This window comes from Pantherophis guttatus, chromosome 7 (genome assembly GCF_059756535.1).
Source record: "Pantherophis guttatus breed Tessera chromosome 7, ASM5975653v1, whole genome shotgun sequence".
NCBI lineage: Eukaryota > Metazoa > Chordata > Lepidosauria > Squamata > Colubridae > Pantherophis > Pantherophis guttatus.
Window position 1 is genome coordinate 7,757,488 of NC_142069.1, and position 27,395 is coordinate 7,784,882.

Consider the following 27,395-nt stretch of genomic DNA (forward strand, 5'->3'; position numbering starts at 1 on the left):
AGCCAGCTGGTTTCCATGCATCCGAGAGCACCAGAAACCTGAAGATCAGCTGGCCGGCACACACATGAGCACTAGCCAGTTGCTCTTTGGGTTTCCAGCGCACACATGCATGCCAGCCAGCTGGTTTCCATGCATGCCGGAGCACCAGAAACCTGAAGACCAGCTGGCTGGCACACACATGAGCACTACCCAGCTGCTCTTTGGGTTTCCGGTGCACACATGCGTGCCAGCCAGCTGGTTTCCATGCATGCCGGAGCACCAGAAACCTGAAGATCAGCTGGCTGGCATACACATGAGCACTAGCCAGTTGCTCTTTGGGTTTCCAGCGCACACATGCGTGCCAGCCAGCTGGTTTCCATGCATCCGAGAGCACCAGAAACCTGAAGATCAGCTGGCCGGCACACACATGAGCACTAGCCAGTTGCTCTTTGGGTTTCCAGCACACACATGCGTGCCAGCCAGCTGGTTTCCATGCATGCCGGAGCACCAGAAACCTGAAGACCAGCTGGCTGGCACACACATGAGCACTACCCAGCTGCTCTTTGGGTTTCCGCCGCACACATGCGTGCCAGCCAGCTGGTTTTCATGCATCCCAGAGCACCAGAAACCTGAAGACCAGCAGGCTGGCGTGCATGCACACTCCAGAAACCAGAAGTCCAGCTGGTGACAGCATGCTTCCCCCCGGAGAGGGCTCTGCGTGCCACCTCTGGCATGTGTGCCATAGGTTCACCGTCACGGGTATAGGGTCTCCTGTTTGAAAAAGGGGTTGGACTAGAAGACCTCCAAGGTCCCTTCCAGCTCTATCCTGATCAAAACAACCAAGCTCCAGAGTGCACCAACATTAAAATTTGTTATTACCGATGCAAAGTACTTTTCAGGGCAGTTGAATGAACACACATCGCTCTTCTCCAGATTTCCACTATTGCTTCTCACTTTACATTCCCTAATATTAGAGCCGCCTTTCCTTGAAGCTCTCCGCAATATCTGCCAGAAATGTGTTTTCTGATTTATATTTTCTCATAGAGTGACACACGATAGAGGACATTTTTTCCCTTCTTCTATGAATAAAAATGGTTATAAATTAGAGCAGTCCATAAATAAGAGCTCCGAGGTAGAGATTATTCAAAATCCACTGAAAGAAGCTAGAAAGATCTCGTAAATCTTCTTGCTTGCTGTGGAATATCAGCATTTCTAAAGTAAAGTAAACTTTCACCTCCAAGGGATACTTCCCACATCAGTTCCTCAAGGGACATGGATCACTCAACCCAAAATCCCACACATACACACACACACACACACACACACACACAAATAAGTGAGGTTTATAAGGTAAAGTTAAAGGTTCCCCTCACACATATGTGCTAGTCGTTCCCGACTCTAGGGGGCGGTGCTCATCTCCGTTTCAAAGCCGAAGAGCCAGCGCTGTCCGAAGACGTCTCCGTGGTCATGTGGTCGGCATGACTCAACGCCAAAGATGCACGGAACACTGTTACCTTCCCACCAAAGGTGGTCCCTATTTTTCTACTTGCATTTTTTTTTTACGTGCTTTCGAACTGCTAGGTTGGCAGAAGCTGGGACAAGTAACAGGAGCTCACCCTGTTATGCAATACTAGGGATTCGAACCGCTGAACTGCTGACCTTTCAATCGGCAAGCTCAACGTCTTAGCCACTGAGCCACCGCCTCCCTCTAGTGAGGTTTATACAATACTTTAAATCCAGGTTAACCAGCAACATTTCTTTGATCACAGAAGAAGGGTTTCCAAATAGGCCATATTATGGTCTCCGAATCTTCTAATCTCCATCCTTGTTATTTTTGACTCTGCCTGCTGGACTCCCTTAACGATATAGTCCTCCTATCTCACCTCTGTTTAAACAGCGGTAGATAAATTGGCACCGTCCTCTGGCTGCACAAGATAAAGGAGAAACGGAGGGAAAACCACGAATGATTGACCCCTATCCCAGACGGACAGCTTTTGATAAAGCAAAAAGTCAACAGTTCTGACTTACGGTGGTGACCTGTAAGGGATCACCTTACATTTAGAGGTGGCACTATCTTTAACCCAGGAAATGCACGGGGTTTTTGTGGACGTGTGTTTGTCCCTGCGTGAAGATAGATTGCTTCTTGCTTTCAACCCATTACGTCAAAAGCTTCTGTGAAATATATGGGTTGCAGAGACCATTTTTTTTCCACCAGTCCAATCTTAAATCAAGCCCTATCTCTATATTTTGTGTTGAAATCCTTTGCTGTGCCAGAAGTTTGCTTGAGGGTCAAATCCCCATATCTCCAATGCTTAATTCAGTTGCTGCTGCTCCTTCTTCTTCTTCTTCTTCTTCTTCTTCTTCTTCTTCTTCTTCTTCTTCTTCTTCTTCTTCTTCTTCTTCTTCTTCTTCTTCTTCTCCTCCTCCTCCTCCTCCTCCTCCTCCTCCTCCTCCTTCCCCTTCTCCTTCTTCTCCTCCTTCTCCTTCTCCTCCCCCTCCTTCTCTTCTTCTTCTTCTTTTCTTCTTCTCCTTCTCCTCCTCTCCTTCTTCTCCTCCTCCTCTTCTTCTTCTCCTCCTCCTTCTCCTCCTTCCCCTTCTCCTTCTTCTCCTCCTCCCCTTTCCCTCCTCCCCCTCCTCCTCCTCTTTTATTTCTCCTTCTCCTTCTCCCCCTCCCCCTCCTCCTCTTCTTCTTTTCTTCTTCTCCTTCTCCTCCTCTTCCTCTTCTTCTCCTCCTCCTCCTTCTCCTCCTCCTCCTTCCCCTTCTTCTCCTCCTCCCCTTCGCCTCCTTCTCTTCTTCTTCTTCTTTTTCTTCTCCCCTCCTCCCCCTTCTTCTTCTTCTTCCTCTTCTTCCTCTTCTCCTCCTCCCCTCCTCCTCCTTTCTTTTATTTCTCCTTCTCCTTCTCCTTCTCCTTCTCCTTCTCCTTCTCCTTCTCCTTCTCCTTCTCCTTCTCCTTCTCCTTCTCCTTCTCCTCCTTTTAAAGTGTCTGTTCCAGGCCCATTAGTTACCAGGAAACTAAGAATTATGCCTAAAACATACTGGAAAACCCCAACCAGATACTTTGACTAAAAAGGGGAAATCTGCAGCATTTAATTAACCTTTTTTAAAAAAAAATCCTGCTTATGTATAAAAACCAAGGGCTTTGCTTTCAGATCAATGCAGCCTGAGGTTTAGAGTGGTCCTTATAGCGCTTGAATTAAAAATGAAGTTTAAAAATTCCTCTGGATGGTTTTTATTTGTAATTTAGGGTTAAACACCCAATTTTTCAAGTGAGTATTAACGATGTAAAGGATGCGCCAAGCAGGATTAGCCTCAACTGAGTCTTTTTCCATTCCCAGATAGCTATAGGTATGCCCTCAGTATAATCCCTTACCAATTACCAATTACCCATTCATTTTGTGTTGTAATTTATCCATATGTATCATATTTATTTGGTGCCTTCCTATTGGTTGATTGCTGCACTGATGGCTGGCAATTGGCTCTTCTTTCCTTGTGCTGCCCAGCTCTCGACTCCTAAGTATGTGATAAAAGGTTGCACTCACACATATGTGCTAGTCGTTCCCGACTCTAGGGGGCGGTGCTCATCTCCGTTTCAAAGCCGAAGAGCCAGCGCTGTCCGAAGACGTCTCCGTGGTCATGTGGCCGGCATGACTCAACGCCAAAGGCGCACGGAACGCTGTTACCTTCCCACCAAAGGTGGTTCCTATTTTTCTACTTGCATTTTTTATGTGGTTTCAAACTGCTAGTTTGGCAGAAGCTGGGACAAGTAAAGGGAGCTCACCCTGTTACGTGGCACTAGGGATTCGAACCGCTGAACTGCCGGACTTTCGGTTGACAAGCTTAGTGTCTTAGCCACTGAGCCACCGTGTCCCCGCCAGTATGTGATAATCTGTTGGTAAGTTATCACTCCTGTTTGACTGACACAAGATCCGTTTCCCAAGCTTCAATCATTTCCCTGGCTATTTTTGTACCTGCTCGGCCAACAATCTTAGTAGCTGCGAAATTAAGCACATGTCCATCTTCATTGCAATGTGAGGCTACCAATGAGTGTTGAGTCTCATCATAAATTTAAAGAAGGTGGCATGACAGTGTATCAACTTTATTTCATGCAGCCTTATTGTCTTTACAATCGGCTGGAAGGATTTAAATTTATTTAATTTCTAACTTACTTGCTGGTGGTCGGACAATAGCACTGGGGAGGAGGGGAAATGCACAGATGGGATTTATTTTCCATGCCTTCGATGTAGATATACCATCTCCTGAACTAGGTGACTGCTAAGCAGATGGGTGCTGATATAAATCCAAAAAATTAAAAACCACCTCTTGTGACCTTGCCAATCTCATTTCTCTGTAGCTCTCCAAAGAGCTAAAAACTGCTTCCCCCCACCTGCCTTGGCCTTATGACCCAGGATCCGCCAAAGGGTTAGAAATAAATGAATTGTGCTTGTCCAATCAAGATTTTCTTTAAAAAAAAAAAAAGACTCCAGCCAATTTAAAGAAGGGGTTTGTTTTTGATTCTCTCTTTTGCTATGGAAAGCAGAAGAGGGTATATTTGGAGTGTACAGCTTTTTTGATTGCAGGAGAGAGAAAAAAATAACTTGCAAAAACGCCATTGCATTTTTCGATTTGGCAATATGAAATACGTCGATGTTTTTTGCCTTAAGGGAGGATGAGGTCATGCGCAGAAGGTGTGCGCTCACATTTTCGGGGCGCGGCAAACCGGTAGTAAAATTATGTTAAAACTGGGGCCCACGTAGTGATTACCAAACACAATTCAGTCCTGAACAAACTTACTTTATTAAAACAGCTGAGAATTCATTCATTCTCAGCTTTAGTCCAAAACAAATTCTTTGGCCTTATCACCAACCTCTGATGTCTTTGGCAACCTGCCAAAGGCTTTTCTTGGCAAAACCCCCACAAAGTTCAAGAGACGCTGACAAGAAGCACTGGAATCAACATTGCTTTTCTACAAAGAACCCAGCTTCTTTTTTAAGCCTTATGGGAGGGGCCAATCATCTTCTGGCCTTACTCCTGAGTTGTCCTTTTTGCTTCAGCTGCCCTTGCCTTCTGGCAGCTCTTCTCATGCGTGTACTAGGAACAGGCTCCTCCTGTTCCTCTGCCTCTCTGTTGTCAGCCTGTGGAGGCTCCAGAGTCCGCACATCACTCCCCGATGGCCTTGGCCCCATCTCTGCCTCTGACGCAGAGCCCTCATCCGGGTCTTCCCCAGCCTCCAGGAGTGGACCATTGTCCTCCCCAGCCTCCTCACTGTCTGACTCCACTGCCAGGTCCTCAGGCTGCTGACGGACCATAACAAAACCCACCTCTGGTTAGCATAGATGAATTTGGCCTACCACAGTTGAATTGGATGCGCCTTCTGAGGGAAGACACGGTCCTTGGCACCTAGCAATTAACCTAGATGCTCTCCCATGGGCAGCAAGTTAAATGCTTCAATATTGGAATGTCTGTTGAATAAAATTGCTCCACTTTTATTTCAGTAGATTTATCTCTGGCCTTTCTTCCAGGATCTTCCATCATTGTATCCCCAAAATAGCGGCCCTGTTATTTATAAATTATAACCAAGCTTAGTTGAGGGTACAAATACAGTCACTAGATTTTTGCCTTTAGTTCAGGGGTGAAATCCAGCAGATTCTGGAGAACCGGTAGCGGAAATTTTGAGTAGTTCGGAGAACCGGCAAATGCTACCTCTGGCTAGTCCCAGAGTGGGGTGGGAATGGGGATTTTGCAATATCCTTCCCCCAGGAGTGGGGTGGGAATGGAGATTTTGCAGTATCCTTCCCCTGCCACGCCCACCAAGCCACACCACACCCACCACACCACGCCCACAGAACTGGTAGTAAAAAAAATGGATTTCACCACTGCTGTAGTTATAATTAAATTGATGAGAATTGCTGAGAATCATAACTGATTCGAAATATACATTCATACACAAACACATCAGAGGAGAAATAGTTTTTTAAAAAAAAACAGCTCACATGATTGAAGCCAACTGCAAACTACCTAAATAAACAAGCCAAGATTTGAGATTATGTTTTCTCTCCGTTTACTGGCCTCAGTTTTGTTTTTGCATTCTTCTTCTGGCTAGCTAAAATGACTTATGTCCCATTTAACAGGCATGTCCATTAAATCAAGGCTTTCCCATTAAATAAAAAGATTGCCTGTTAAACCGAGGATTTACAGCAAATGACACCATGGATGTCAATTATATAATTACAGAAATGACATAAATTGATCCAAATGGCACAAAATTGGATTTAGCTGACACCCGCTCCCCACGGTCCATTAAATTGAGGTTTTAGCGTACATAACAACTTTTTCGAATATACGTTAACATGACTTGTAGATGTTTTTGGACCTGCAAGAAAAAAAAAAAAAGGAGGGGAAGAAGTTAATTTAGAATTTAATCTTCAGAAGTAGAAATGTTCCTTGCCTATCAGTGTATAGTAAATATTATGTGATTGAACGTATGAAATTATGAAGAGTCAAACTGAATTAAATGTTGACTTCACCTCAATTTCCTTTCCCAAAGTTTAATTTGCAGTTGTCATCAATAGTAAACAGTGGGTTGGATTCACCGATTATGCTGTGTAATAAATGTTGGGAGTTTCGCTATATTCGTACCACAATTGAGCCAGGGGTGAAATGCTCCCGGTTCAGATCAGATTGCCCGATCCGGTAGCGATGGTGGCGGGTGGTTCGGAGAACCGGTAGCAAAAATCCCTGCACCCTGCCCCACCCCCCACCCCCCACATGCCCAGCTGAGCCGCGCGATCATCAGAGGCTTTATTTTTTTACTTTTAAAAGCATTTTTTCTACAACCTCTTCAGCTGAAGAAATGCTTTTAAAAGGGAAAAAAAAAGTCTCTGATGATCACGCAGCTCAGCTGGGATCGTCAGAGGCTTTTAAAAACATTTTTTTCTACAACCTCTTTGGCTGACAGGAGGAGCCTGTTCCTAGTGCACACATGTGCAGAGCTGTCAGAAGGCAAGAACAGTTAAAACAAAAGTGACGACTCGGGAGTAAGGCCTGGAGATGATTGGCCCCTCCCATAAGGCTTAAAAGAGGAGCAAAGGCACGTGGGCACTTTGCAGGAAAGCAACGTTGTTAATTCTGTTCCCAGTCGGCATCTCTATTTGATTCTAGACTCCGTGTGGCTTTGCCAAGTAGGTCTTTGGCAGCGTGTCAAGGGAGATAAAGGTTGGTGATTATCCCGAAGGACTTCTCCCGAAGGACTTTTTGCAACTAATTGGAACTCAGCTGTGAATGAACGTAATTCACAGCTGTTGCAATAAAAGAGGGTTTTGGGATTACTCGTGTGTTTTAATGACTCAGGAAGCCTAGATCACAACACCCGCCCACCCATCCCTCCGCTATGCCGTCTTATTTAGCCACGTTTTCTAAGCTGTGTGCATGCATACAAAGAGATTTTCGGTGCATGGCGAACCGGTGGTAAAATTATGTGAAACCCACCTCTGCTTCACACTAGGTGTGATACTAGATCCGACTATCCCAAAAGTGCATTTTCTAAAAGGCAACTGGACTTGCTTAAGTTTTTTTTTCTTTGGGAAGTTTTTGCTTCTCAACCAGGAACTGAATACTACTCTTCCTCATATCTAATATGAAAAATCATATCTAATGATCTAAGTGCCAAAGCCCACTGTAACAACATCGCCGAAAAGGCATGAAGGGTTGTGTACCTAATCTTGCGTAGCTTCTTCTCCGGTAATATCACACTACTAACCAGAGCATACAAAACCTTTGCTAGACCAATTCTCGAATACAGCACATCTGTCTGGAACCTGTACCGCATATCGGACATTAGTACAATCAAACGTGTCCAGAAATATTTCACAAGAAGAGTCCTCCACTCCTCTGCTCGTAACAAAATACCTTATGCCACCAAGCTTGAAATTCTGGGCCTAGAAAACTTAGAACTACGCCGCCTTCGGTATGACCTAAGCATAGCTCATAAAATCATCTGCTACAATATCCTACCTGTCAATGACTACTTCAGCTTCAACCACAACAATACAAGAGCACACAATAGATACAAATTTAAAGTGAACCGCTCCAAACTCGATGGCAGAAAATATGACTTCAGCAACAGAGTGGTCAATGCCTGGAATGCACTACCAGATTCTGTGGTTTCATCCCAAAACCCACAAAACTTTAACCTAAGACTGTCTACTGTTGACCTCATCCCATTCCTAAGAGGTCTGTAAGGGGCGTGCATAAGAGCACCCGTGTGCCTATCGTCCCTGTCCTAATGTTTCCTCTACTTGTGCCTATTTTGTGTGTTAGGTTCAGCTTGTAGCTTACTCCTAACCTGTTGGTCAGGCAATATATCTGTTTCTTTAAGAAACAACTGAGCCACGTAATCAGGGTTTGCTGAACCCTGTAATTAGGTTACAGTGCATAAATAAGCAGTGCAGAGAAGCGTTCTTTGTTCCTGATTGTTCCTGTTCCTGTTGCTTCCTGCGTCTTTCTGCTGATTGGTATTAGACTGGATTGTTATATGTACTGTATACCGAGAGTTACTAAAGTCTGTTTGCTTTGGTAATGGAAGATACTTACTGGACTGATATTACTGTTTATGACCTTGGACTGTTTTACCTACACCGAGACTGCTTATTATCTTGTATATAAAGTATTTTTTTCACACAAGCTGCACGTTTATCTCCTTCCCTGTGTGTTTCTGCTCTGCTCGTTGCACAAGCAACAAATACTTTTTACACACACCCTAACATTGTGTATTCAATTCATGCTTATAATTATATAAATTACCTAATACGTTCTTAACAAATAAATAAAATAAATAAATAAATAACTTATTGGATGACAAGCAAAAGAGTGGGAAAAAAACAACAACCAAGGAAGTCCAGTTTGCCTTTTGGAAAAAGAACTTTTGGGACAACCATGACCTATGATTGAGAATATCCATAGACATCAAAGCTGAGTATTACCATAACAAAGAACTGGGAGAAATTTTCCCTTCCATAAAAGACAAAGACTGGGAATAATAGAAACCCAAGCATTTTGAGCATAGATTTTACTCTAAACAGAATTGGTTTTAGCCCCAACTGCTGGCTTATGAACAATAAATCAGAAGTTTACATCCTCTTGTCTGCCTGTTTGTCTGTTTTGTCTCATTAGTTGGGGAAAAGCCAGAAATGTTTTTTTTTAGTCTTCTCTAAGACAGAAGAAGGGCGCAGTGGCTCAGTGGCTAAGATGCTGAGCTTGTCAATCGAAAAGTCGGCAGTTCAGAAGTTCGAATCCCTAGTGCCTCGTAAGGGGGTGAGCTCCCGTTACTTGTCCCAGCTCCTACCAACCTAGCAGTTCGAAAGCACGTAAAAAATGCAAGTAGGAAATTAGGGACCACCTTTGGTGGGAAGGGAACAGCATTCCATGTGCCTTTGGCGTTTAGTCATGCTGGCCACATGACCACGGAGACGTCTTCGGACAGCACTGGCTCTTCGGCTTTGAAACGGTGAAGAGCACTGCCCCCTAGAGTCTGGAATGACTAGCACATATGTGCGAGGTGAACCTTTACCTTTAAGACAGATAACTATTAAGACAGAGGTGGGCAACTATGGCCACTTTACGACGTGTGAACTTCAATTCCCAGAATTCCTGAGCCAGTTATGCTGACTCAGGAATTCTGGGAGTTGAAGTCCAAAGGTTGTAAGAGCCAATATCTATGGCGATTCTCAGTCATCCAGGTCATAGTTGTCCGAAAGGTGCTTTTTTTCAAGAGGCAACTGGACTTTCTAGTTTTTCTTTGTTTCACTTCTTCTCATCCGAGAAGCTTCTTCAGCTCTGGCTGGATGGTGGGGAACGGAAGGATTTATACTCCTTGCAGACAGCTGGACATTTGCATTCTTTCAGCAGGTCGTTAAGGTCACCTGGAGGTTTAGCTGTGTCCTCATGGTTACCTGAGTGGTGCAAATGGGTGTGGAGCCTTCTTGGAACTGCTGAAAGGACTGTGTTGTAGACTGGAGATGAAGTTGTACCCTCCTCCCTTCCCCACCCCCACCCCTGTGTTGAGAGAGGGCTGTTCAATTTTTGACATAGATGGCTTTTTTTTTATTGAAAAAGTTTTACAAGTACAAATTTTCCCATTCCCCCCCCTTTCCCTCCCTAACCCTCTCTAGCCCTCCCCTCCTCCCATGACTTCCACAAGGTGAAATCCAAATCCACATCATATTATATCATACTTTACCGCACATCTATTCTACCCCCTGTGTACTATACATTTCTACGTAACATTGAACTATTCTACCCCCTATATACTATACATTTCTACACAACATTCAACTAAAAGCTATCTGATACTTCCTAGTTTGGTATTTATTCTGCACATAATCTATCCATTTCTTCCACTCCCATGCATAAGTCTCTTGAGTCCAGTCTTTTAAGTATGCTGATATCTTCGCCATTTCTGCAAAACTGGCCACCTTCAAAGTCCATTCTTCAATAGTAGGCAAAACATCCCTTTTCCAATATTGACCAATCAGTAACCTAGCTGCTGTCACCATGTACAATATCAATTTTGTTTCACCCATTGAAAAACCCTTAACTATACCCAATAAAAACAATTGAGGAGAAAACTGGAGTTTTTTTCTTCAGAACATTTTGCATAACCCACCAAATTTTTATCCAAAAAGCCTTCACTTTCTTGCAAGTCCACCATATATGATAATATGTAGCATCCAAACAATCACATCTCCAACATTTTGGAAGAACCTTAGGATACATGCATGACAATTTCTTAGGATCTAAATGCCACCTATAAAACATTTTATAAAAATTTTCCCTCAAGTTCTGTGACTGCGTAAATCTAACATTCTGAACCCATATTTTTTCCCACGTTTCCATCATAACTGGTTCTGCAAAATTTTGCGCCCATTTTATCATACAATCTTTAACCAGTTCATTTTCTGAGTCTCTTTCTAACAAAACATTATAAACCCTCTTGATATGCATTGGGCCTTTCTCTTTTATCTGTCTAACCAATTCTTCTTCATGCAACAGACATAGATGGCCTCTTTAACCCCTCTTTCAAACCAGCAATCCTCTCTGTCCAAAATATGGACATGGTTGTTTTCAAAAGACGGCTATTGGTAAAAGCCAATAGTTGCCCACTCCTGTACGAAGGTGAACATCAAATCTCCTTCGCCGGAATATAATTCTTGGTGAAAGAATTGATGGATAGAATTGTAGCATTTTCTTGAGAACAACGAAAGTGGTTTACCCCTGGCATTGTTTTCCTCCCCAACTTCGATAGTCCTTATCCTTGAGGTTTGTTAGCAGTCTTTCATTCAGCAGGTGTCCTTCGTTTTAGCTTTCGGTTATCAGCCAAATTCAGCTAAGTTTCGCTTATCTAAACAGGTTGTAAAAATCTCCTTGGGTTGAATTTGCATCCTGGTTATTTGAGCTAACTCTTCAGCAATGATGTAGAAGTTGCTTTCGTGTAGAACCTTTTTTTTTAATGTACATGTATACATCCGAACTAGACTGTGTTGTTTCTCTGTGTCAAATAATATGAGTATGTGTTGAGTATGTGGGTATATGTTTGTTTGTTTGTTTGTTTGTTTGTTTGTTTGTTTATGTCTGTCTGTCTGTCATGTTTATACTGTATACTGCACCAGTCAAAAAGAGGGCTGTGAAAATATCTACAGACCCCTCACATCCTGGACATAAACAGTTTCAACTCCTACCCTCAAAACGATGCTATAGAGCACTGCACACCAGAACAACTAGACACAAGGACAGTTTTTTCCCAAATGCCATCGCTCTGCTAAACAAATAATTCCCTCAACACTGTCAAACTATTCACTAACTCTTCTCATCCTTCCTATCACCCGTCTCCTCCCCACTTATGACTGTATGACTGTAACCTTGTTGCTTAAGATTTATATTGACCGTTTCCTAATAGGATTTGATTGCTTATTTGTTCCCTATGACTGTCATTAAGTGTTGTACCTTATGATTCTTGACGAATATATCTTTTATGTACACTATGTACACTGAGAGCATATGCACCAAGACAAATTCCTTGTGTGTCCAATCACACTTGGCCAATAAAGAATTCTATTCTATTCTATTCTATTCTATTCTATTCTATTCTATTCTATTCTATTCTATTCTATTCTATTCTATTCTATTCTATTCTATTCTATTCTATTCTTTAAGACTTGTGGACTTCAACTCCCAGAATTCTCCAGCCAACTATGCTGGTCTATGTGGTTTCTAACAATTGACAATTGGATTGTACGCAATCAATCAATTTCTATCCAGGCAAGCCATACAAACCTCAGGGAAGTCCAGAATCCTGGGTAAAGTGAAAGGGAGAAGAAGAGGGTGACCAGCAGCATGTAGATGGACACTGTTACCATGGCAGTGAGGGCACCAGTACAACACCTGAAAGACCAGGTTAGGGACAGATGGACCTGGAGAAATTCCATCTATGTGGTGGCTAAGAGTCAACATTGACTCAATGGCACACAATCCTTAATCAACCTGCCCCCTAACCATGGCATTTCTAAGTGGTAGCAACCAGGCCAATACAGCTCAGCTTCTATCTCTCAACCCCATTTTAATGGAGTGTCACCTATATACTTGTTGAAGATGACTAATTGTCAGCCTTACAATTTTTTTGATGGGGAAGGTGTTGCTTCTCTGCTTAAACAACATTAATGATGTGTGGTTGGGCTGTTCTGATTTGCACCTTGAAAAAATGAACAACTCTTGTTACCTACTGCAAAAGTAGAAAGAATCAGGATCAGGTCAACTTCTAATGTGTGTGGGGAGGGGGGAGAAAAGAGAAGGAGAGAAAAGAGAAGAATAAAAAGAGCAGAGAGGAGAGAAAGATGAGAAAATAAAGGAGGAGAAAAGAAAAGAGTGAAAAGAGAAGGGAAAAGGGAAGGGAAGATTAAGAGTAAAAAAAGAGAAGACAGAAGAGTAAAAAGAGAAAAGAGGAGAGGTGAAGCAGGAGAGGAGAAAAGAGAAAAGAAGAAGAGAAAAGGGAGGGAAAAGAAAGAGGAGAAAAAAGAGAAGATTAACAGCAAAAAAGAGAAAAGAAATGAGCTGAAAAGTAAAAAGGGAAGAGAAAAGAGAAGAGGAGGAGAGGAGAAAAGAAAAGAAATGAAGAAGAGAAGAGGGAGAGAAGAGGGGGAAAAGAGAAGATTAATAGTAAAAAGAGAGACGAGGAAGAGGAAAAAGAGAAGAGAGAAGAGGAAAAGAGGAGGATGCTTGAGTTTTTAGAGTGTCTCAAAATGGGGGGGAGGGGGTTCCCCCTAAATTCTGGCCTCTTGATCCCCGCTGTTGCGCCGGGAAGTCAGTCCGTGAAAAGTAGCCCCCCACCCCCAGTCCAGCGGACAGCAACTCTTCAGCTGGCAGCAATCGGGGACCGAGCTGCAGCCGCTGCGGGCGGAGGCGAAGGCGCTTCCCTCAAGGTTAAGCCTCGCCTGTGCCCGCCGCCTCCAGGGGCGGACGGTGCGGGGGCCGAGCCGAGTCGAGTCAAGCCGGCGCAAGTGGCGAAAGGGCAGCGCTTGGAGCCTTCGGGCGCTTTTTCCCCCGCTCGCTTTTCTTTTCCAAAAACGCGAGAGAGAGAGAGAGAGCGCGCCTGGGCTTTTATCAAGCAGGGAGTCGCAGTCCGGTTACTTTCTTTCGCCAAGGAGGAAGGCGCAAGAGAAAGAGAGCCGGGGAGAAAGCGCGAAGCCCGCGTCGTTTTCCCCTTTTCTCGGCCGCTTTGGGCTAATTCGGTCCAGTTTCCCGGCCGCATCTCCGAAGCTGCTTGGGTTTAAAACGGAGAGAGAGAAAGAGAGAGAGAGAGAGAGAGAGAAAGAGAAACGGAACGATGGTTTCTATCATCCCCGATTTGGACTCTCTGAAAAGCTGGAAAGTTTTAAGGTAAGTCACTTTCTTTGCTTTTCTCGCGCTGGAAGCTGCGGGAGGGAAGGGGGTCAGCTTCTTCTGAGTAAATCCGAAGTACTCGAACGCCTGGAGTGAACCCCCCACCCCAACCTCGGTCACTGCAAACTTATCTTAAAAAAAAAAAAAGAGGGGTGGGAAATCTCCGGGAGAGGCGGGGAAAGTTACCTCTTAGGCCACGGGAAGTTTGTGAACTCCCTCTCCCCCTCCTTTCTCATTCCCCTCCTCCCCGTCTCCCTTCACCCTCTTCAGCCCTTCTCCCCTCCCTCCTCACCCCTCTCTCTCCTGCTTGTCTTCTCTCCCCTTCCCTTCCCTCCTCTTCTCTTTATTCCTCCCTCCCCACCTCTCCCACTTCTCCCTTTCCTCCTCACCCCTCTCCTCTCCCCTCCCTCCTCACCCCCTCCTCCTTCTCCCCCCTTCCCTCCTCTCCTCTTTATTTCTCCCTCCCCATCTCTCCCCCATCTCCTGCTCTCCTCTCTTTTCTTCTCCCCACTCTTCTCCTTCCCCCCTCCTCTTCTCTCCTCCTTCTCTCTCCCCCACCCCGTTTCCAATTAGTTCTTCATTTTTTTTAAGTTCGGGAGGTGGGGGGAGGACTTTGGACAGGTTTTTACTAGCGGGGAGGGGGGAGGACGGGGAGGATTTAAAGGGCAAAGCCCCATCAAGAGAAAGTGGTTTCTCTTCCAGCCCTAAAAAGGATTTCGTTTAAAAAGTGAAAGTTGGAAGAACTTTTCCAGTGTCCCTGAATGCTACATAAATATATTTCGTCCCATTCTTTTCAATTTCATGGAAGATTTGGGGAGCTATTCCTGGTACGAGGAATAAAATGTTTCCTGTTTTTTTTTTTCTTACACAAAGATTCTGCTTTTTTTGGTGTTGGAATTTTATTTTATTTTATTATTTACAATTTTATTTATTTCTTTTATGAAAAAAGAGAGAGATGAGGTTGGACCTAATCCCCTGAAGACTGAACCTGTGGCAGAAAGATTCCAAAAAAATCCCAATTTAACTCACTTTGTGATGACAATTTTAAAAAAAAATTCTGGGAGGGCTGCCCACTTTGCAAAGGACTTTTAGGGACTGGCAGGGCTCCAAATCCTTAAATCCCTGGTGTATCCTATTAAATGAAACCCCAGCTGGCTACCTTTTGATACATGGAAAGCATTTTTTTTTAAAAAAAACTAGTGTTGCTTAAAATTGTGTTGATATTTGGGAACCGACTTGGGAAAGGATGTTGTGTGAATGAACCCAGGTGGAGTAGAGGATTTACACATGGAGGGGTGAGGTTTCAATGCTGGCATTTGCCATGGAAATTTTCAAAACCTACCTTGTATACCAGAATTCCTCCCCCCCCCATCTTGTCAATTTGAAGACCTGGGGACTTCAACTCCCAGAATTCCCCAGTCAACATGTTAGGCAAGGAATTCTGGAAGTTGAAGTCCCCACGCCTTCAAAGTTGAGAAAGTTGAAAAACACTGGTATATATTTTATTTATTTATTTATTTATTTTATTTAAATAAATAAATATGAGAAAACAAGTATAAGTATGAACATAACATATCAACATATAAGTATAAACAGGTATAAGCATATACATAAGAAATGAGTACGAATAAAGGGGGACAGTAGGACAGGGACGGAAGGCACGCTGGTGCACTAATGCATGCCCCCTTATAGACCTCTTAGGGATGGGGTGAGGTCCACGGTAGACAGTTTAAGGTTAAAGTTTTGGGGGTTTGAGGATGTAACAATGGAGTCAGGTAGGGCATTCCAGGCATTGACCACTCTGTTACTGAAGTTGTATTTTCTGCAATCGAGTTTGGAGCAGTTTACCTTGAGTTTGTATCTATTGTGTGCTCGTGTGTTATTGCGGTTGAAGCTGAAGTTGTCATTGACAGGTAGGATGTTGTAGCAGACAATTTTGTGTACTAAGCTTAGGTCAGACCATAGGCAGCATAGTTCTAGGTTGTCCAAGTCCAAAATTTCAAGCCTGGTGGCATAAGGGATTCTATTGTGAACAGAGGAGTGGAGGACTCTTCTCGTGAAATATCTCTGGATTCGCTCAATTGTATTAATGTCTGTTATACAGTGTGGATTCCAGGCAGATGAGCTGTATTCAAGAATTGGTCTGGCAAAGGTTTTGTATGCCCTAGTTTGCAGTACAATGTTACCGGACAAGAAGCTTCGCAAGATTAGGTTAACAACTCTTAATGCCTTTTTGGCAAAGCTGTTACAGTGAGCTCTGGGGCTTAGATCTTTTGAAATGATGATTCAATCATCATTGAAATATACAATGATGATTGGAAGAAGTACATATTTGGATGTGTGTATTTTTTTTGCTTTAAAAAAAAAAAAAGGCTCAGCCAGGATGAAAGTTTTCCAGGGCCTCGGCTTCAACTTTTCAGAGGCCTTTTAGCCATTGTTAGAAGCTTGATGGTGGGTTTGTTTCCTAGGGTAGAATTCTGGGAGTTGAAGTCCACCCATCTTCAAGTCGCCAAGATGGAGAAACATTACTTTAGAAGCTGGGGAGTGGAGGAAGACCGAGGGTGATTAGCATCACCAACAATGCTTTAACTTGGGGAAGTGACGTTACTTGTTCTGTAGCCCTTGGTCATTCAGATCTTAGGGACAGAACAGAACAGAACAGAACAGGACCTTCACAGTCTTTTCATCCAGCCCACTGCTTAAGCAGGAGAACCTCTACTCCAATGACCTACATACAGTAAAGGTTAAGTTTCCCCTCGCACATATATACTAGTCGTTCCTGACTCTAGGGGACGGTGCTCATCTCCGTTTCAAAGCCAAAGAGCCAGCGCTGTCCGAAGAAGTCTCCATGGTCATGTGACTGGCATGACTCAACACCAAAGGCGCATGGAACGCTGTTCCCTTCCCACCAAAGGTGGTCCCTATTTTTCTACTTGCACTTTTTACGTGCTTTCGAACTGCTAGGTTGGCAGAAGCTGGGACAAGTAACGGGAGCTCACCCCGTTACGCGGCCCTAAGGATTCGAACTGCTGAACTGCCAACCTTTTGGTCGACAAGCTCAGCGTCTTAGCCACTGAGCCACCGCGTCCCTTACACACAGTAGGTCTTGTCAACAAACAATGTAGAACGGATCCATGGATACTAGCCCCAAACATGGCTTTTTTTCTGCTTTTGGATTAGCCAGACGACCTAAACCCACCATATTAGTACAGCATTTTGCCTTAAACGATGCCTCGTGACTTGGGAATGAACCTGGATGTTAAAATCTATAGGCAGCTCTAAACCCACACCAAAGCCCAAAGAAAGGCTCACCCATTCTCCTGACCCTCATGCTACGATTGTATGCTTTCACTGTGGCCATGTTCGCACAACATGCTCAGTTTTCAAAAAGAATTATTTTCTTCAGGCAATATATACCAAGCCACGACAAATTACCGCATTGGCTGAGTTCACACAACCTCTGCTAAGCAGCATAAAGATAAAGCAAGGCTTAAAGTAATGAAGATTAGAACTGATGAACTTCTATTCCAGCAGGCCGGCCTGGCCTAATTTTTTTCCCCTTCTTCTAAATTTTTAAACTCAAATTTTAGTTCGTTTTAAATTATTGGGGGTTTTAAATTGTTTCAGGCAAAAATTATTTAATTGGGTTTTAATCATGTCTTAACTTTTGTATTTATGTGTTTTATTTCGTGCCTGTTCACCGCCCTGAGTCCTTCGGGAGTAGGGTGGTATACAAATTTAATAAAATGAAAATTTAATAAAATGAAATGAAATGAATTTGAGCATTTTGTTGTAAAGAGGCAGATTGCACTTGACAATTAACGTGTTGTCTTAAAGGCAGGCTGTTTGTAAGGTAAAGTCAATTGAATTCACTTGGAAATTATTATTACAGGATGCTTGGTTACACAATCAGCCAGATGTTTGGATTGAGTTTGGCATTTTTGTTCACAATGAGTCTTTCCAAGGACCTGCGAATAAGCAGATGTAGATAATTTGATGGTGTTAAAGATAATCGTCACAGGATGTAAGCTGTTGCCAGTAAAGCTGCCTTTTGCAATTGACCGATGGGGATTTTGTCAATGCCGATGAGGTTCAATGGTGCTCCAGATGTTTTGGGATTTCCCCCAAGGCACCTATCCTATCTGTTGGTAATATCTTTACTTTCTTTTGCCATTATTATTATTATTAGATTTCATACAGGTAGTCCTCAACTTACAACAATTCGTTTAGTGATTGTTCAAAGTTACAATGGCACTGAAAAATGTGACTTACAACTGTTTTGCACGGTTGCAACCATTGCACCATCCCCATGGTCACATGATCAAAATTCAGATGCGTGGCAACTGATTCATATTTATGACCATGGCTTTGTCCCAAGGTCACGTGATCTCCTTTTGTGACCTTCCGACACGCAAAGTCAATGGGGGAGCCAGATTCACTCAACAACCCAGTTACTAACTTATCAAGTGCAATGAGTCACTTAATAACGGTGGCGAGAAAGGTCATAAAACGGGGCAAAACTCACTTAACAAATGTCTCATTTAACAACAGAAATTTTAGGCTCGGTGGTGGGTGGAAGTCGAGGACTACTTGTATAGCTTCCCAATGTTGGGTGGCTTACAATACTTAATAATCAAAACAATTAAAAAATAATGAACAGTATGCAACAAGACTGCTGGAATTCTTTTTACAGTGTTTTTGTGTTTTCTTTTTCCGGTCAGGGCTTGTCTGCAAGTGTTTAGAGCTGGACAATGTGCAAACCTACACATATACTTCGTAAGTGAAATGGGCAGGCTTCGAATTAGGTTAGGTAGGTAGGTAGACAGACAGGACAGACTAGATAGGATAGATAGATAGATTAGATAGATAGATAGATAGATAGATAGATAGATAGATAGATAGATAGATAGATATAGAGAGAGGGGGATGGATGGATAGATATATGATAGAGATAGATAGAAATAGAGATAGAGATAGAGATAGAGATAGATAGAGATAGAGATAGAGATAGAGATAGAGATAGAGATAGAGATAGAGATAGAGATAGACATAGACATAGACATAGACATAGACATAGATAGATAGATAGATAGATAGATAGATAGATAGATAGATAGATTAGAGATAGAGATAGAGATAGAGATAGAGATAGAGATAGAGATAGAGATAGAGATAGACGTAGATGGATGGATGGGTGGATGGATGGATGGATGGATGGATGGATGGATATATGATAGAGATAGATAGAAATAGAGATAGAGATAGAGATAGACAGAGATAGAGATAGAGATAGAGATAGACATAGAGATAGATAGATAGATAGATAGATAGATAGATAGATAGATAGATAGATAGATAGATTAGAGATAGAGATAGAGATAGAGATAGAGATAGACGTAGATGGATGGATGGGTGGATGGATGGATGGATGGATGGATATATGATAGAGATAGATAGAAATAGAGATAGATAGATATAGATATACAGTAGACAGACAGACAGACAGACAGATAGATAGATTAGATAGATATAGAGATAGACATGGATGGATGGATGGATGGATGGATGGATGGATGGATAGATATATGATAGAGATAGATAGAAATAGTGATAGAGATAGAAAGAGATAGATAGATAGATAGATAGATAGATAGATAGATAGATAGATATAGAGATAGACAGAGATAGAGAGATAGAGAGATAGGATGGATAGATATATGATAGAGATAGATAGAAATAGATAGATAGATAGAGCGAGATAGAGATAGAGATGGATGGATGGATGGATAGATAGATGATGGAGGATGGAGGATGGATGGATGGATGGATGGATGGATAGATAGATGATGGATGGATAGATATAGATAGAGAGATATAGATAGAGAGATATAGATAGAGAGATAGGTAGATTCAGCTTCTTCTTTCTCTCCAACATAAGAGAATATTTGTAGCCTTTCTTCCCAAGGACCCTGCTCTTTTGCTAAAAGAATAAAATCAGAGAATAGTTGGAGTTCAAGGAGAATATTTGTAGCCCAGGGTTGAAATGAGAGGTCCTTGAGCTGGGTTGTTCTTTTGTTGACATTTCATTACCCAACTAGGTAACATCTTCAGTGTGAGTGAGTATGGGGTTTGCTCTGTTTACATACAAGTAACTTGCCCTGTGATTGTTGGTGGGGCTGTTGTTTTCTTCTTGTTAGTTTCTTGATTAGGCTGTTGTTTATTGCCTCTTTTGTCTGAGTTGGTAGTTCCTTGATCAGGGCTACTGCTCTCTGCACAACCGTTAACACTAATGTGGATTTTCTTGCCCTCCCTACTCCTCCTCCCCTCCTCCTCCCCTCCCCGTGTCCGGCTTTACTAACTGTTAAAGCCACGAAAATCTTATTAGAACATAAAAGCGATCCTCCTCCTTGTAGAAAAAAAACTGAATCTTTTCCAAACTCAGTTGGAAAAGTTGTTTTGATGTTGAGAGCGTGCTCTTCACCCCAAATAAGGGGAAGGAGAAACAATGACAAGAACAGAGGATTGCCTGCTGCTAAAGACTTTTCTTTTATCTTCTGAAAAGGTGAGAATACAACTCCAGGAACAGTTTTTTTTTGGGGGGGGGGTTAGCCTGTGATTTAAACAGGTGACCTTGAAAGTTCCAACACCAAGCAACAACGGATTTAAGCCCCGCGTTACAAAACGGCTGTACTGGGAACGCTGCTGAAAATATAACAATATCGATAGTCCTCAGCTTATAACAGCTTGCTTAGTGACCATTCAAAGTTACAAGGACCCTGAAAAATGTGACATGACCAGGGGTGAAATGCTACCGGTTCGCTCTGGTTCGGGCAAAACGGTAGTGGCGGCGGTGCATGTTTCGGTGAACCGGTAGCGGTGGTAGCACATGGTTTGGCAAACTGGTAGTGGCGGTAATGTGAGACTCCGCCCATCCTCCCGGATGCGTCTTAGCCACTGAGCCACCGCATCCCTTACACACAGTAGGTCTTGTCAACAAACATCTAGAATGGATCCATGGATACTATCCCCAAACATGGCTTTTTTCTGCCTTTGGATTAGCCAGGCAACCTAAACCCACCATATTAGTACAGCATTTTGCCTTAAACGATGCCTCGTGACTTGGGAATGAACATGGATGTTAAAATCTATAGGCAGCCCTAAACCCACACCAAAGCCCAAAGAAAGGCTCACCCATTCTCCTGACTCTCGTGCTACGATTGTATGCTTTCACTGTGGCCATGTTCACACTGCATGCTCAGTTTTAAAAAAAAAAAAAGAATTATTTTCTTCAGGCAATATATACCAAGCTACGACAAATTACCGCATTGGCTGAGTTCGCACAACCTCTGCTAAGCAGCATAAAGATAAAGCAAGGCTTAAAGTAATGAAGATTAGAACTGATGAACTTCTATTCCAGCAGGCCGGCCTGGCCTAATTTTTTTCCCCTTCTTCTAAATTTTTAAACTCAAATTTTAATTCGTTTTAAATTATTGGGGGTTTTAAATTGTTTCAGGCAAAAATTATTTAATTGGGTTTTAATCATGTCTTAACTTTTGTATTTATGTGTTTTATTTCGTGCCTGTTCACCGCCCTGAGTCCTTCGGGAGTAGGGTGGTATACAAATTTAATAAAATGAAAATTTAATAAAATGAAATGAAATGATTTTAAGCATTTTGTTGTAAAGAGGCAGATTGCACTTGGCAATTAACGTGTTGTCTTAAAGGCAGGCTGTTTGTAAGGTAAAGTCAATTGAATTCACTTAGAAATTATTATTACAGGATGCTTGGTTACACAATCAGCCAGATGTTTGGATTGAGTTTGGCATTTTTGTTCACAATGAGTCTTTCCAAGGACCTGCGAATAAGCAGATGTAGATAATTTGATGGTGTTAAAGATAATCGTCACAGGATGTAAGCTGTTGCCAGTAAAGCTGCCTTTTGCAATTGACCGATGGCGATTTTGTCAATGCCGATGAGGTTCAATGGTGCTCCAGATGTTTTGGGATTTCCCCCAAGGCACCTATCCTATCTGTTGGTAATATCTTTACTTTCTTTTGCCATTATTATTATTATTAGATTTCATACAGGTAGTCCTCGACTTACAACAATTCGTTTAGTGATTGTTCAAAGTTACAATGGCACTGAAAAATGTGACTTACAACTGTTTTGCACGGTTGCAACCATTGCACCATCCCCATGGTCACATGATCAAAATTCAGATGCGTGGCAACTGATTCATATTTATGACCATGGCTTTGTCCCAAGGTCACGTGATCTCCTTTTGTGACCTTCCGACACGCAAAGTCAATGGGGGAGCCAGATTCACTCAACAACCCAGTTACTAACTTATCAAGTGCAATGAGTCACTTAATAACGGTGGCGAGAAAGGTCATAAAACGGGGCAAAACTCACTTAACAAATGTCTCATTTAACAACAGAAATTTTAGGCTCGGTGGTGGGTGGAAGTCGAGGACTACTTGTATAGCTTCCCAATGTTGGGTGGCTTACAATACTTAATAATCAAAACAATTAAAAAATAATGAACAGTATGCAACAAGACTGCTGGAATTCTTTTTACAGTGTTTTTGTGTTTTCTTTTTCCGGTCAGGGCTTGTCTGCAAGTGTTTAGAGCTGGACAATGTGCAAACCTACACATATACTTCGTAAGTGAAATGGGCAGGCTTCGAATTAGGTTAGGTAGGTAGGTAGACAGACAGGACAGACTAGATAGGATAGATAGATAGATTAGATAGATAGATAGATAGATAGATAGATAGATAGATAGATAGATAGATAGATAGATATAGAGAGAGGGGGATGGATGGATAGATATATGATAGAGATAGATAGAAATAGAGATAGAGATAGAGATAGAGATAGATAGAGATAGAGATAGAGATAGAGATAGAGATAGAGATAGAGATAGACATAGACATAGACATAGACATAGACATAGACATAGATAGATAGATAGATAGATAGATAGATAGATAGATTAGAGATAGAGATAGAGATAGAGATAGAGATAGAGATAGAGATAGAGATAGAGATAGAGATAGACGTAGATGGATGGATGGGTGGATGGATGGATGGATGGATGGATGGATGGATATATGATAGAGATAGATAGAAATAGAGATAGAGATAGAGATAGACAGAGATAGAGATAGAGATAGAGATAGACATAGAGATAGATAGATAGATAGATAGATAGATAGATAGATAGATAGATAGATAGATAGATAGATAGATAGATTAGAGATAGAGATAGAGATAGAGATAGAGATAGACGTAGATGGATGGATGGGTGGATGGATGGATGGATGGATGGATATATGATAGAGATAGATAGAAATAGAGATAGATAGATATAGATATACAGTAGACAGACAGACAGACAGACAGATAGATAGATTAGATAGATATAGAGATAGACATGGATGGATGGATGGATGGATGGATGGATGGATGGATGGATAGATATATGATAGAGATAGATAGAAATAGTGATAGAGATAGAAAGAGATAGATAGATAGATAGATAGATAGATAGATAGATAGATAGATATAGAGATAGACAGAGATAGAGAGATAGAGAGATAGGATGGATAGATATATGATAGAGATAGATAGAAATAGATAGATAGATAGAGCGAGATAGAGATAGAGATGGATGGATGGATGGATAGATAGATGATGGAGGATGGAGGATGGATGGATGGATGGATGGATGGATAGATAGATGATGGATGGATAGATATAGATAGAGAGATATAGATAGAGAGATATAGATAGAGAGATAGGTAGATTCAGCTTCTTCTTTCTCTCCAACATAAGAGAATATTTGTAGCCTTTCTTCCCAAGGACCCTGCTCTTTTGCTAAAAGAATAAAATCAGAGAATAGTTGGAGTTCAAGGAGAATATTTGTAGCCCAGGGTTGAAATGAGGGGTCCTTGAGCTGGGTTGTTCTTTTGTTGACATTTCATTACCCAACTAGGTAACATCTTCAGTGTGAGTGAGTATGGGGTTTGCTCTGTTTACATACAAGTAACTTGCCCTGTGATTGTTGGTGGGGCTGTTGTTTTCTTCTTGTTAGTTTCTTGATTAGGCTGTTGTTTATTGCCTCTTTTGTCTGAGTTGGTAGTTCCTTGATCAGGGCTACTGCTCTCTGCACAACCGTTAACACTAATGTGGATTTTCTTGCCCTCCCTACTCCTCCTCCCCTCCTCCTCCCCTCCCCGTGTCCGGCTTTACTAACTGTTAAAGCCACGAAAATCTTATTAGAACATAAAAGCGATCCTCCTCCTTGTAGAAAAAAAACTGAATCTTTTCCAAACTCAGTTGGAAAAGTTGTTTTGATGTTGAGAGCGTGCTCTTCACCCCAAATAAGGGGAAGGAGAAACAATGACAAGAACAGAGGATTGCCTGCTGCTAAAGACTTTTCTTTTATCTTCTGAAAAGGTGAGAATACAACTCCAGGAACAGTTTTTTTTGGGGGGGGGGGTTAGCCTGTGATTTAAACAGGTGACCTTGAAAGTTCCAACACCAAGCAACAACGGATTTAAGCCCCGCGTTACAAAACGGCTGTACTGGGAACGCTGCTGAAAATATAACAATATCGATAGTCCTCAGCTTATAACAGCTTGCTTAGTGACCATTCAAAGTTACAAGGACCCTGAAAAATGTGACATGACCAGGGGTGAAATGCTACCGGTTCGCTCTGGTTCGGGCAAAACGGTAGTGGCGGCGGTGCATGTTTCGGTGAACCGGTAGCGGTGGTAGCACATGGTTTGGCAAACTGGTAGTGGCGGTAATGTGAGACTCCGCCCATCCTCCCGGATGTTGTTACTTCCTGGTTTTAACCAGGAAGTAATCTGTTTTTGACCCTCTGCGCATGCGCAAAAGGGTCTACGCATGCGCAGAGGGTCTAAAATCGGACGTGAAGATGGCACACACACTTCCGAATGTGTAGAAAAGGTAAGTAGATTTCATCCCTGCTTACGACCGTTTTTCACCCTCATGACCATCGCCACAGGTGCCCCCCCGACATGAGTGACATTAAGATGGCCACGCCTCCGGCCACGCTCCCCCCACCCCCCAAGGCCAATCACAACCCTGTTGCGACCCTCAATGAAATCAAGTTTGACACCCCTGGTCTAAAATATTTGGAGTTTTAGTGATAGGAAGTTGTTAAGTAAGCAGAGAGGGAGAAATTCTTAGCTGAGGCTAGCATCCCAGCCCAGGGATCTTGAGGTCATGTTCGGTGAACTTCTTAAATTTAACTTCTCATTTGTGCATCCAAAGCGTGACCTTAATTGGTTAGCCTCATCAAAACCGGTTATTGAGACAGAAGAAGCAGTAAACTTGAAGTTGGATTAGGTTCACATCCTTTTTTGAAAAAGAATCGGGGATTAACAATGCCTGATCTGTTCTCGGCAGGTCATGCGTTTAATTCCGATGAGGGCGATTGCAGACCGAAGGAAAAACAAAAGGATACAGCAATTTTTTAATTTTATTTTTTTTAGCTTCAGCAGTTCTGCCAGTAATTATTTCTTAATTTTGGCATTTCTGCAAAAGGAGTCTTCTTCTCCAGCCCATAATCTGCCTGTGATTGAAGATGGAAGCCGAGATCAGATAAAGGTTATCCTCCTAGAAATCGAAACCTTTTTATAGAAAATGGTGTTCTGAAATTCATCGAGATCTATTTTGCAAAAGATAAAGAAGGAGAGTGAAAGCAGGTGATTGCTGGGCATTGTTGAGCAGAGGAAATGCTTAATTAAACCTGAGAAGAGCGATTTGCATGATATTTGCATACGTTAAGAAAAGGTGAGGTCGCGGCTTGTATTTATAAAATCGTATAATCAGAGTTTATACGATTTTATAAATATAAATATAAAATCATATAATCAGAGTTAAGGGACGCGGTGGCTCAGTAGCTAAGACGCTGAGCTTGTCGATCGAAAGGTCGGCAGTTCAGCGGTTCGAATCCCTAGTGCCACGTAACGGGATGAGCTCCCGTTACTTGTCCCATCCTTCTGCCAACCTAGCAGTTCGAAAGCACGTAAAAAATGCAATTAGAAAAATAGGGACCACCTTTGGTGGGAAGGTAATAGCATTCCATGCGCCTTTGGCATTTAGTCCTGCCGGCCACATGACCACGGAGACGTCTTCGGACAGCGCTGGCTCTTCGGCTTTGAAATAGAGATGAGCACCGCCCCCTAGAGTCAGGAATGGCTAGCATATATGTGCGAGGGGAACCATGATGGAGACTGCCTATTACAGTCCTAAGTTCTAGCAATTGTAGAGTTGTAACAGTTGTGAAAAGGTCAGTCACATGACCAGCCCAACTTTACTATATTTTTTTGCTGAAGTTGTTAAGCGAACACGGCAATCATTAGTCTAAACAAATTGTTCACTTTGGATGCAGCTTTGCCAAAAAAACATGGAAGTGAGTTTAGGAAGTTTCAAATAGCAGCAACCAATGAGATCATGTGGCTGAGTCCACAAAGTGTCATGTGACACTTGTGACTGTCGGGGTGGGGTGGCCATTCTAAATCCCCCTTTTTTCCAGGTAGGTGGAATTTTTGGTCTTCGAACGCTAAACAACCGGTTGTAAATTGAGGACTACCTCTATGGGATCTTGGAGATTATCTAGTCCAACGCCCTGATCAGTGCACATTTTATTAGAGCACCTCTGACAGGTGACCTGTTTGAAGATCTCAAGCAATGGTGAATTTACCACTTCATGTGGCAGCCTGTTCCACTGGCTAATAGCTCCTACAGTCAGGAATTCAAAACATTTCCCTTAAAAAAAAAAATGACAGGGTTGTCTTTTTTTCTTTTTTTCTTTACTGCTGTTTGCTTTCATTGTTAAATTAACAGTGTGGAAACTCTGGCTCTTATTTGAAACATACTTTTTAATAAAATTTAGCAGGGCTGCGAGTTCAAGAGTCACTTTAATTTTCTGAACGGTTTTACCTTGAGGAGGAAATGAATAGGTGAAAAGAGAATGCAAACAACTGGGATTTCAATAGCAGTCCTGATTAACTCAAACGTGATTAAAAAGACATATTCTTTTGGTTTTCAAAATGCTCTCCTATTTGGGTCAATAACCTGGCACCTTTCCATAAAGCCCGCCATAAAGTTCCATCCCCAAGCCAAAAGACTGTGGGAGTTGTAGTTCCAGGTTCTGGAGAGATTATCATGTGTCTGCCTGGTCTTAATGCACTTCTAGAGTTTCTCAATGGGAGATTAACTTCCTATATCTCAAGTTCTATCAAGTGTTGTACCTTATGATTCTTGATGAATGTATCTTTTTATTTATTTATTTATTTATTTATTTATTTATTTATTTATTTATTTATTTATTTATTTATTTATTTATTTATTTAGTATACCGCCCTTCTCCCAGAAGGGACTCAGGGCGGTGAACAGCCAAAATTAAAAATACATACAATACAAAAGTTAAGATAATTAAAAAGAATTAA

At 42.2% G+C, this 27,395-nt stretch overlaps 1 protein-coding gene across 13 annotated transcripts in view; it reads left to right on the forward strand.

The window, feature by feature from the left end:
* The first annotated feature begins 13,266 nt into the window (after positions 1-13,266).
* CELF2 (CUGBP Elav-like family member 2) overlaps positions 13,267-27,395 on the forward strand; it is a 650,307-nt gene continuing 636,178 nt past the window's right edge. For 9 of the 13 annotated variants that reach the window (XM_087873607.1, XM_087873633.1, XM_087873638.1 and 6 more), the window contains exon 1: positions 13,385-13,906. In XM_087873607.1, the coding sequence (XP_087729733.1) occupies positions 13,854-13,906 (53 nt within the window). In that variant the 5' untranslated portion in view covers positions 13,385-13,853. Of the gene's footprint in view, positions 13,907-27,395 lie in introns of all 13 variants that reach the window. The other 4 variants (XM_087873611.1, XM_087873614.1, XM_087873639.1 and 1 more) reach the window with 4 other exon arrangements.